This window comes from Thamnophis sirtalis, unplaced genomic scaffold (assembly GCF_051295495.1).
Source record: "Thamnophis sirtalis isolate CommonGarterSnake01/CBP01778 unplaced genomic scaffold, rThaSir2_p1.2 scaffold_2, whole genome shotgun sequence".
In the NCBI taxonomy this organism is placed as follows: Eukaryota; Metazoa; Chordata; class Lepidosauria; order Squamata; family Natricidae; genus Thamnophis; species Thamnophis sirtalis.
This window is the reverse complement of record NW_028261382.1, coordinates 22,684,898-22,697,362: the sequence shown is the minus strand read 5'-3', so window position 1 is coordinate 22,697,362 and position 12,465 is coordinate 22,684,898. Positions and strand designations below refer to the sequence as shown.

Sequence of the window (12,465 nt, the reverse complement as noted above, 5' to 3'; positions counted from 1 at the left end):
CCTGGACATCCGTCGACAAGTGGGCTACAAGTGGACCAGCCAACAAAATGACAAAAATATAGTGCAGATGAAAACCGTGCCATAATGGCCTGTTACTACAACTCAGAGCCAGAAAAAAGAGGTTATTTAAAGCGAATGTATAATTATGGAAAGAACAATATCCAGATTCAAATGTTAGTGAACAACGACTAGCAGATCAAAGGCGATTTATTATACGGAATAAAGTGTTTAGTGAAGTTGAACATAAGGAAATTCAGGCAAATTGCAAAACCAAAAAAACCAATATCACAAGCAGAAATAACTGATATTCAAGACACAACTAAAGACATTATAGTAGAACTCCCAGAAGAAGTTCTCGGGGAGGAAATAACACCACCACCACTAGAACCAGTTATCACTGAACCAACTGATGAACTAACTCAAAAACAAAAAGAATTGAAGGATAAGATCATGGAGCATTTTCTGCTTAATGAGGAAAGGCAACGTTTACCATCACTAAAAACTGTGCCTAAGAAAATTTTGGCCCCTATCATGAAAATGGCTAATGCAGTGTTTTCAACAATTGAATCGGGATCCATCTTGGAAACGAACCAATTAATGTACAGCGCAGCTGTAATAGTCACTAATGAACTAGGCATTAAAATCAAAGTACCTAGTCACACAACAGAAAAAGCATCAAAGCCAAAGTGGAAAATCCGATTAGAACAAAAAGTCAAAAAATTAAGGGCAGATGCTAGTAACTTAAAGAACATGCATGAGCAACGGCTTAAAAACAACAAAACCATAGATCGGCTAATCAGAAGATATAGATTGGATACAAGAAACATCAATGAAGCTGTAGAGATTGTAAAACAGCGGATAACAGCAACAGCTAGAAAAATTGAAAGATATGAGGCACGAATCATCCAATATAAACAAAATCAGCAATTTCGATCAGACCAACGGCGTTTTTATCAGTCTTAATGTGAATGGTGACACCAAAAGTGAAAAACCAGAAAAGTAGGCCACAGTTGAATTCTGGAAAGAATTGTGGGAAAATGCAAAGGACTACAATAAGGAAGCAAAGTGGATACATGACTTTGAGAAAAGCATTGGCAACAAACAAATGCAAGTATTAGAAATAACAACTGAGATGGTCAAAAATCGAGCAAAAAAGGTAAAGAATTGGACATCACCTGGAAAGGACCAATTACATGGTTTCTGGCTCAAATATCTGACCAGTTTACATGCAATATTGGCCAGGCAACTGAATGAAATTTTACAAAAGGGCCAAATTGATGAATGGTTGACAACTGGAAAAACATACTTGATTCAGAAAGATGCAACTAAAGGAACAACACCTGAAAACTACAGACCAATAACATGCTTGCCAACAACCTTCAAATTACTCACAGGGATTATTGCAGATAACATAATGGATTATTTGGAAACAAACAACATCTTGCCAGTAGAGCAAAAAGGCAACAAAAGAAGGAGCAGAGGCACAAAAGATCAGCTCCTAATTGATAAAATGATATTAGAAAATTGTAAGAACAGAAAACGAACTTGAATATGGTCTGGATTGATTACAAAAAGGCATTTGACTCACTGCCACATAGTTGGATCATAAAATGCTTAGAAACAACTGGCATTAGCAAAAATATTACATCCTTTACTGAAAAGGCGATGAAACAATGGAGAACTGAGTTGGCAGTAGGGAATGAGATCTATGGAATGGTTAATATCAAGCGAGGAATTTTCCAGGGTGATTCACTTTCACCTCTTCTCTTCATCATCGCAATGATCCCACTATCAGTAATCTTAAAAAAAAATGAAATTAGGCTACCAAACAGCCAAAGAAGCTGAAAAATTTTCGCATTTACTATATATGGATGATTTGAAACTCTATGGAAAGTCAGAAATAGAAATCCAATCATTGACAAATACAGTCCGAGTATTCAGCACCGATATTTCAATGCAGTTTGGCATGGAAAAATGCGCCACTGTATCCATAAAAAGAGGCAAAACCACTGCATGTGAGGGAATTGAAATGCCCAATGGCGAACTAATTAAATGCAATGAAAATGAAGCCTACAATTACTTAGGCATTCTGCAGTTGGATAACATCAAGCATGGAGAAGTAAAAACTATTGTCAGGCGAGAGTACACCAACAGAGTTAGGAAAATTTTGAAATCTAAATTGAATGGTGGAAATACAATCAAGGCCATAAATACCTGGGCAATACCAGTTATAAGATACACAGCTGGTATAGTTAACTGGACACAAGCTGATTTGGACATTTTGGACCGAAAAACCAGGAAACGAATGACAATGCACTACAGTTTACATCCACGTGGTGATACTGATAGACTGTACCTGCCCCGAAAATCAGGTGGCAGAGAATTATTACAAGTGAAGCAAACAGTTGAAGAAGAAAAACATGCACTGGCTGATTATTTAAAAGAAAGTGAAGAACATCTATTAATCGAAGTAAAGAACAAAAAACTACTGAAGGCCCAACAGACGAAACAAGAATACCGAAAAGATTGATAAAATCAAGAATGGAGAGTTGGCAGAACAAAGCACTGCATGGTCAATTTCTGGAAAAAATAAAAGATAAAGTGGACAACGAACAAACTTGGTTATGGTTAACAACAGGTACATTAAAGAAAGAAACAGAGTCACTAATCCTGGCTGCGCAAGAACAAGCTATCCGCACAAATGCCATTAAGGCCAAAATTGAAAAATCCTCTGATGATGCCAAATGCAGACTTTGCAAAGAAGCTGTTGAAACTGTTGATCACATACTCAGCTGCTGTAAAAAAATCACGCAGACTGATTATAAATTGCGGCACAATTCAGTAGCACAAATGATCCATTGGAATTTGTGCAAAAATTATAATATTAAAACAGCAACAAACTGGTGGGAACATCAGCCTGAAAAAGTCACCGAAAATCAGATGGTCAAGATCTTGTGGGATTTCCGTATACAAACCGACAAAATACTGGCACATAATACACCAGACATCACACTGGTTGAGAAAAATAAGGTCACAATCATAGACATCGCAATACCAGGTGATAGCAGGGTCGCCGAGAAGGAACATGAAAAAATCGCAAGATACCAGGACTTAAAAATCGAAATTCAACGACTATGGCACAAACCAGCAGTGGTAATTCCAGTGGTAATAGGCACACTGGGTGCTATTCCAAAAGCACTGGAATTACATTTAAAACAGTTAAAAATTGACAAAATCACCATCAGTCAAATGCAAAAAGCCGCACTGCTTGGATCTGCACGCATATTACGAAAATACGTTACGACGTCCTAGGCCCCTGGGTGGGGCCCGACTAGTAACCAATGCCAAATCCGGCGAAACAACTGGCCGCTGTGATACAATTGTATAATAATAATAATAATAATAATAACAACAACAACAACAACAACTGATGAAACTGTTGATCACATACTCAGCTGCTGTAAAAAAATCGCGCAGACTGATTATAAATTGCGGCACAATTCAGTAGCACAAATGATCCATTGGAATTTGTGCAAAAATTATAATATTAAAACAGCAACAAACTGGTGGGAACATCAGCCTGAAAAAGTCACCGAAAATCAGATGGTCAAGATCTTGTGGGATTTCCGTATACAAACCGACAAAATACTGGTGCATAATACACCAGACATCACACTGGTTGAGAAAAATAAGGTCACAATCATAGACATCGCAATACCAGGTGATAGCAGGGTCGCCGAGAAGGAACATGAAAAAATCGCAAGATACCAGGACTTAAAAATCGAAATTCAACGACTATGGCACAAACCAGCAGTGGTAATTCCAGTGGTAATTGGCACACTGGGTGCTATTCCAAAAGCACTGGAATTACATTTAAAACAGTTAAAAATTGACAAAATCACCATCAGTCAAATGCAAAAAGCCGCACTGCTTGGATCTGCACGCATATTACGAAAATACGTTACGACGTCCTAGGCCCCTGGGTGGGGCCCGACTAGTAACCAATGCCAAATCCGGCAAAACAACAGGCCGCTGTGATACAATTGTATAACAACAACAACAACAACAACAACAACAACAACTCCGCCGTTGCCGGTCCCAAGCCCGGATGAGAAAGGAGGAAGGTTGGGGTCAGGTTGGCATCTGATCCCGTAAAAAATACCCCGCCAACCCATACAATATGGTGAAAAAAACAAATAAGAATTCCATACCGCATCAGTCGTCGCGCGGGTTAACAAGGGCCGCGGCGGATGTTGGGGTCCCTGGACATCCGTCGACAAGTGGGCTACAAGTGGACCAGCCAACAAAACAACTGGCCGCTGTGATACAATTGTACAATAATAATAATAATAATAATAATAATAATAATAATAATAATAATACCACCTTAGCAATACTTACTTGTTCCAGTGGAATGACAAGGAAAGAGCCCCCACCAGCACTTTCTGTAACTATGGCAAGGAATCTGGTATTAACGGCACAGAAATGGTTGTCATGGACATTCCTGGTGATTGGAATCCCATCAAAGCAGTGCTCTCGATTGGCTACTTTGCCATAGACGTTTCGAAACTTGGAACTGCGATATTGTGGCCGCCATGACATCTGCCAAGGAAACAGACATTGTGTGAGAAATGTTATTATGTACAAGTAGAATCTCACCCTGTACTCCATTTGGACGGAGCGCCCTGGAGGGGAGCCTTCCAAGCAAAGCAGATGAACAGAACCAGAGTTTGGGCCAAAACATTCTCTGTTTCCCACAATTCTCAGGCAGAAAATCCAGAGTTCAGAGACATTTCAGTTGGGCTAAGCAGGAGACTGCCTAGAAGCGTTCCTGCCCTTCTGACATTTTAGCCATTGAAAGCAATAAAACCCAGCATCCCTCTCAAAGTGGAAAACATCCTTTCAACCCACCAGAAGTGTCTCAACCCAGAGTCCCTTCTCACCGTAGGTAAATACTTAGGAAAATACTACTTCAAGGGGCTCAAGGGCTCCTGGGGATCTACAGGAAACCAAAGCTAACAAAGCAATGTCAGACTTCTCTCCAAGACAGCCTCCTTGACCCTCATAACGGAAGACTCACCGTTCGGAGGGCATTTAGATTTTATGTTCCACTTCTCTTTATAAAAGAAAAGTCAAAGGACCTACTGAAAAGGTCCAGTCATGAACCTCAATATTACAATAATACTATATAATAAGACAAAAACCTAGAATATCGTAATTTGGCCTTAGGCCTGGAGAAAGTCTCCAGCCCATATGGAAAGCTCCATGGAAATCCTATTTTTCAGCCAACTGCAAAAACTTAAAAGAAGAGAGTTCTGGCCCGAACATCTTAGGGAGTAACTCTCACAAGACGGGTGGGAAGCACCCCTGGCCAAATGTATAAACACTGTAGTTTTGGAAGAGGTAGGAGCTCTCTGAGCAGAAGGAAAGGTGAGAGAAAACAGGCCTCTTAATATCTTTAGGCCAGATGCTTTGATGTTGGGAAGATCTGCAATTGGAGATGTGTGTTGGAAAGAGACTGGGAGGCAATGCAGATAAAACAGGGCTGGAGTAACACCATCCACAAAGGCAGTATCTCACTTACTATCAACTGAAATGTCTAAATGCTTCTTGAAGCGAACACTACAAAGACTATTACAGGGATCTAATCAGGATACGATTAGGATCTTTACATCCATAGATATGTACCAGCTGCATCCTTATCTGAGCAGAAGGACCAGGCTTCAGAAATTCATGCCCTCAGCAGCACCTGGCTGAACTACCGCAATATACTTTACATGGGATTGCCCTTTAAGACTATATGGAAACTGCAACTGGGCCAGAATGAACAGCCCGTGCATTTGTCAACCCCCAGTGATAGGAGCCCAGAACACTGATTTTGTGGATCCTACATTGGTTGCTGGATATAATTTAAGGGACTAGCTTGGCACCTGTGGGTACCTGCAGGACCAACCTCTCCCATCAGAACCAGCCTCATCCTTTAGGTTAGTGCTTCTCAACCTTGGCAACTTTAAGATGCATGGACTTCAACTCCCAGAAGTTGACTGGGGATTTATGGGAACCATGCATCTTAAAATGGCCAAGGTTGAGAAACGGGGCTTGAAGTCTTTAGTACTCCTGATGGTCCCACACTTTCTGGGAGCGAAGGATTAGGTGACACATTTCTGTGGTGGGCTGTTTTGCTCTAAGACGGCTTCCCCTCAGAGAACAGAATTATTCAGAAAGGCATTTTCTTTATTTCTTGATGTAATATATTGTAGCACTTATTATTATTTATATTCATATTGTTATTTATTCTTGTATTTTGCTGATGTCTTAATTGTTATGGGCATCCCAGCTATAGCCAGCTATGCAGTGAAGAGCCTGGAATTGCTGCCACGAGACCCTCCTGCTCCCAAGAGGGCTGAAACTGGACATCAGCTGGGCAAGATCCTCACTGCCACAACCTCTACCTGCCCTTCCCAAAGGACGACTCCACTGAAGTCAAGGAGGCTTTCAGGGTGGGAGCCGAGCCATTCTGCATCCAGGAATCTGAGGATTAAAAATATCGGCCTTTGGAGCCCCTGTCACTGTAAAGCTTGCCTTAGACAGGAAGCAAGACTTTATTATTTTGTCTCCAGTAAGACTAGAGCACAACAGAAGATCAAGAAATAAATCAAATGGCTCAATTACATGACCCCGTCTCCATGCTTTACCACTAGACATTGCAATTTTCACAGAATGGATGGTTTAAATCAGGGGTCCCCAAACTTGACAACTTTAAACCAAGTTTGAAGATCTCTGCTGTAAACAATACTAATCTTTTGTTCTGGACATACAAGCAGAAGCTACCTGGCTGTTGCCCTGGTTTTTCTAGAAGGCTCTTTGGGGTGACAAAAGCCAGCAGGAGCTAGAAGTGCCTTGAAGGGAGCTGGGTGAGGTGGGTCTCCTTCATGGGATGAATGGCTCCTTCAGGGGCCAAGAGGAAGAAAGTTCACACAGCACAAAAACAGTCCTTGGGGCCACATGAGAGTCTAGGACAGAGAGAGCTGCCACACACCCTCCTAAGCCAACGGCCCCTATTCCCACACCCTAAAACAAAAGAAGAAAAAGGAGGACCAGCTCCATCCAAGACTGTCCTGCAAAGCTCAAATGTCTGGTAGTGAATTCAGGAGATTACATCATTTAAAGTGAGGCTCTTAGGAAGGAAGGAAGTTAAATTTCATTTGTTGCTGAAGGCCAAAATATCAATATATTACAATAGGAGGAAAGTTGTCAGCTTGAAAACAGTCAGACGCTACCCAAGAAAAGAGTCGCTTCGGGTGCTTGTCTTAGACTCAGGAGTAGATTCTGTGAATTTGCTCAGTCAACAAATATGTTCCCATCAACTAGCCCAGAATCTTAGCAAAGAATTTTCACTTTTAAAATTGTGCTCTAAAATCAAGTCTGATCACTACGACTTCTACAGAAATTATACTGCATTCACAGTATTGCAATTAACCATTATTCTCTTATTTGCATTTATATTTTGCTTCCCCACATTCCCCGAGAAATCAAGATGTCTTACATGATTTATTCTCACACAAAGATTAAGGAAGAGAGGAATCCAAGGCTCCCAGAACCTTTCCATGTTAGGGGGTGGACTTGAACCTGAGTCTTCCTCCTGCAACAAATTTATGCCCAGGACTCCCGAATCTTTCTTAATTCCTAGACTGGGACTCTTCCTATTATTCAGAGGTGACTATGCTTCAAAATATGGGTGATGGTCTACCAAAGAGATGCAATATGCCAAAAAAGCCAACACAGTTCTAGGTTGCATAAACAGAGGGATAGAATCAAGATCACGTGAAGTGTTAATACCACTTTATAAGGCCTTGGTAAGGCAACACCTAGAATACTGCATCCAGTTTTGGTCGCCACGATGTAAAAAAAATGTTGTGACTCTAGAAAGAGTGCAGAAAAGAGCAAAAAAGATGATTAGGGGACTGGAGGCCAAAACATATGAAGAACAGTTGCAGAAACCAGTTTACTAGATAGAAGGATTCTAGTATTTGAGGGGCTGCCACAAAGAAGAGGGAGTCAAACTATTCTCCAAAGCATCTGCAGGAAGAACAAGAAGCAATAGGTGGAAACTAATCAAGGAGAGAAGCAATTTAGAACTAAGGAGAACTTTCCTGACAGTGAGAACAATTAATCAGTGAACAACTTGCCTCCAGAAGTTATGAATACTCCAACTCTGGAAGGGTACAAGTTTTGAGATTGGACAGCCATTTGTTTGGAAGGGTATAGAGTTTCCTGCCTAAGCAGGGGGTTGGACTAGAAGACCTCCAAGGTCCCTTCTGTTATTCTATTCTATTCATTATTTTTATATTTTAAAATTCCAAGCAATCATTTATTCTAATGTCAGCCTTTTGAACCCTTTGAAGCTTTGATTTCTCTCCTCCCTTCTGTCTGCCTGTTCCTTCATGAGGCTGACAAAAGGAGACCATTTCCAAGGAAAGTGAACTGCACCATCCCGAAGCAGCTCTGTTTCTCACGCGATTGGCTAAATTCAGCCCCATGAATGATGCATTTATACGCTGCCATATCCACATGCAGAAACATTTCAATATCAAAAGCTGCTCCCACTGCCTTGCATGTGAAATGGTTTGATTTGTATCAGCCTCTTTTGTTCAGCTGCTAGTTGCAGTCGGGAATCGTCCATGTTGCAGTTGTTCAGCACGAATCATATTCTAAAGAAATGAAGGAGGATCAGGACGAGGTTTTCTAAAGAAGAGTCTGATCTATGAGGGAAGTCCCTAACTTTGGATCAACTGAGTCATTGGGTTGCTTGAGGGCATTCTGCTGCAAGAATCTGAAATCCACTGACTGGATTCCAGTGAACCCTGGAGCAGCTGTGCTCCCAAGTCCCCCCCCTTTGTAGAATATGCTAAAGTAACTACTTATTCAGCAACTCCCCGTGGCTGATTTTTTTTTTAAAGTTACATTATTGGAGCTAATTAGGATTTGGATGCAAGATCATCAAGAAATCCCCCATGGTAAGTTTACCATGGAGAGGAAAGAGAGGAAAGTTGAAACTCTCTTCATGAAGGCTGTGAAATTCTGTATCATTGTCCCGGAAGCAACAAGGATGCTAACAGAGTTAGACGGCAGCTTGGAGGTCATGAAGATTCAGCGAATCTGGAATCAGTGCAGAGAAGGGAAAGGAAGGAGCAGGGCTGGGATTTAAGACTCAGAAGGCAAAAGTGAAAGCACTGGACATTTCAGTGTGCAGGAAACTCATCTGTGGCTTGAGGGATCAAATTGTAAGGTTTCCCAGAGCCACTGAAATGCCAAAGAGGGTGACACTCGAGATGAGGCTTGCAAAAATATCAGCTTTTATGTGTTGCCATAGCAAAAGCTGGGTGACAAAACTATATCCAAAACATACAAACAAATGCATGTAAGGAAGAGCCGCCCCCTGTAAAAGTGGCTCAGAGTATTATATACATTTTAGGCAGATAGAAACAAAGTTTATCCAATCAGAGACAAAGATTCATTACCAACGTGATCTTTAAAGTGTTCTTTTGTTCAAGCTGCTGTCTCTGTCTACCTTATCTATGGAGGATTTCTATGGCCTTGTGTAGGGGGTGGTAGCCACCCTTTGCCAAGTTATTTTTTTGGCAGAATGCTTTAAGGATTTATGAGCCAGGAAAACTCACTAGTTTGGTTCCTTTATCTATGGGGCCTGATATTCCCATGTAACAATTTATTCTATGTTTTCAAGAATGTCTCTAGCATAGAAGCGAGATGCAGCAGTGAGATAACATTTGCAGTAATGCTGTCCAGTATTAAGGTTACAATTCGCTAGGCTAAAAAATAACTAATTTCAATAATTAATATACAATAATATAAGCAGAAGCCAATAACAAAGCTTAATTCTTAATGAATGATTTCTAGCAGTCTATCATATCAGAAGCAAACAACAAATATTGGTTTAATCAGTAACAATTATATAGTAACATAAAGAATTCATAATAAAAGCAAATAGCCAATATTGATTCATATACTCCTTCAATATGAACTAAAAACTGGGTCATATAGAAGAAGGTACAGAACCAGAGGTGTCATTCAGCAGGTTCTGACCAGTTCTGGAGAACCGGTAGCAGAAATTTTGAGTAATTCGGAGAACTGGCAAATACCACATCTGACTGACCCCACCCCCATCTATTCTCTGCCTCCTGAGTCCCAGCTGATTGGGAGGGAATGGGGATTTTGCAGTAACCTTCCCCTGCCCCGCCCTCCAAGGGACGCCCACAGAACTGGTACTAAAATTTTGGAATCCCACCACTGTACAGAACTATTTCATATCTTCCCAAAAGGCAAAATAAGAAATAATGGTGATCAAGGTATCTCCCCTGCCAGGTAAGTAGATGGAAACAATGGTCTTCAGCAGCACAAAGGTTGAATGCTATAAAACAATGTTTAAGAATAAGAGCAGGTACCATATATATAGCAGAACCCATCCCGGTTGTGCTTGAGAAAAGCTGGATAGCCATCTCTTATTTATTTATTTTATTTATTTTATTTATTTATTAGAATTTGTCAAACAAAAATAAGAAAAGCATAAAAGAATAAAAATACAGTGACATGGATGATAAGCACATTGGTGCACTTATGCGGGGGCCCTCGACTAACCTCTTGGGGAGGTTTTAAATCAGATCCTTGCTTTTTATCCCTTCCAACCTTTTCATTTTTCTCTTTGGGACTAGAGAAGCCTTCTGTTTCGTTGAATGGCTCTTCTTATGCCAAAAAGGAATTATTTTTATTTCATGCCACCCATTCCATTTCACTTTGCTAAACTATCCTATTTCCCATCCATAGAAATAGGCACAATTCCCTCCATTTCTGTGCCTCGATTCTTTGGGCAAGGAGCCTCCCATACTTTATACAAGGACTGGTCTACAGGTCATGATGTACCCCATGATGGCTCCCAAGAGCAACTGCCTGCCAAGAACGGCTGTGCATGATATCTACTCTAAGCAGCAGCAGCAACCAGCCCAACAACAACCTGGGTGAGGAAAATTCCACTGAAGTCTTTGGAAGCTATCCGTAGACAATAACTCAACTGCATGAGGAACTTCCTCTCACAAAAAGGGCCACCTGTTCTTGGGATGGAGACACAGGGCAAGGCCCAGAGCCTGTCCTTAAGATATGTGCTCTGGCCCTGGAGGAGGAATCAAGCCCATGTCAAGCCAAGCCTTGCAATCAGTATGAGCTCTCCAAGGTCCTGCATATTCTGCCATCCCCTTGAGACCTCTAGTCCTGGGCAAAGTGAGAGTATACATTCCAACAAAAAAAGGGGACCTCTTCTCCTTCATGAAATCATTTCCTTTCATTAGGCATTAGACATGGCTTTTGCCCAGTTTCTTTTAAGCAATCAAACTGATCAGTAATTCAACTTCTAATTATCTTCTGGGACCAACAGAACAACTCTAGAAATATGATTATAAAAGCCTAGTCTAGCACAATACTACTGAAAAAGAAAAATAAGAAGAGACCAGCATGATTGCACAAAGAAATTTCCTGCCAGTGAGAACAATCAACCAATGGAATGGCTTGTCTTCTCTGAACTATTCAAAATTTCTGCTACCAGTTCTCCCGAACTGGTCAGAACCTGCTGAAGGCCACCTTTGCATAATCCTCAGTGAATGACCAGCCTGGTTGAGGAGGAGGAAGGTGGGGATAGGCAGCCAGCTGTGAATCCCTTTGAACCCACAATTTTCACATGTCACTGGGACAGCAAACTCTGGTTTGTGACAAGTATGCAAAGCATCAAAGTACAAGAGTTATTATTTTTAAAAATGATTTTAAAAGAGACATAAAACACTTTTATGTTAATACATTTAAAAATCTGCCCCAAACATTTTGAAATAAATTAAATCTAAGTAATGTCACCAGTTGATCTTCCAAAATTGCTAACTCGAATGCTATCATTCCAGTAATACTAATAATGTAACAACTACCAACCAATCATAGTAATAAATTGTCATAGAATAATAGAATTGGAAGGGATCTCAGAGAGCAGGAGATCCTATGTCATTCCAAGTAGAATGACAAGTGGCTGTCCAATTTCTTTTTGAAAGCCTCCACTGATGGAGCACCTGTGACCTCTGAAGGCAAGCTATCCCATTGGTTGACTGCTCTCACCGTTAGAAAATTTCTCTTTAGTTTTAGGTTGCTTCTTCCCTTGGTTAGTTTTGAAGGAGGTGCTTTGGAAAATAGTTTGATCCCCCTTGTCCTTATAGGAGCCCCTCAAATATTGGAACACTGCTATCACGTCTCCCCCTCAAGGCCTTCTTTTCATTAAAGTAGACATACCCAATTTCTGCAACCGTTCTTTGTATATCTTATCCTCCAGCCTCCTATAATCATTTTTGTCACTCTTCTCTGCACTCTTTCCAGAGTCTCAACATCTTTTTGTGTTTACCATACAAGGAAAACAAC

At 40.8% G+C, this 12,465-nt stretch overlaps 1 protein-coding gene across 2 annotated transcripts in view; it reads right to left on the bottom strand.

Moving 5' to 3' along the window:
• The window catches only part of CORO2B (coronin 2B), an 87,039-nt gene that overhangs the window by 46,705 nt on the left and 27,869 nt on the right, over positions 1-12,465 (bottom strand). For both annotated transcript variants that reach the window (XM_087704396.1, XM_087704398.1), the window contains exon 2: positions 4,402-4,602. In XM_087704396.1, the coding sequence (XP_087560522.1) occupies positions 4,402-4,602 (201 nt within the window). The remainder of the gene's footprint in view (positions 1-4,401; positions 4,603-12,465) is intronic.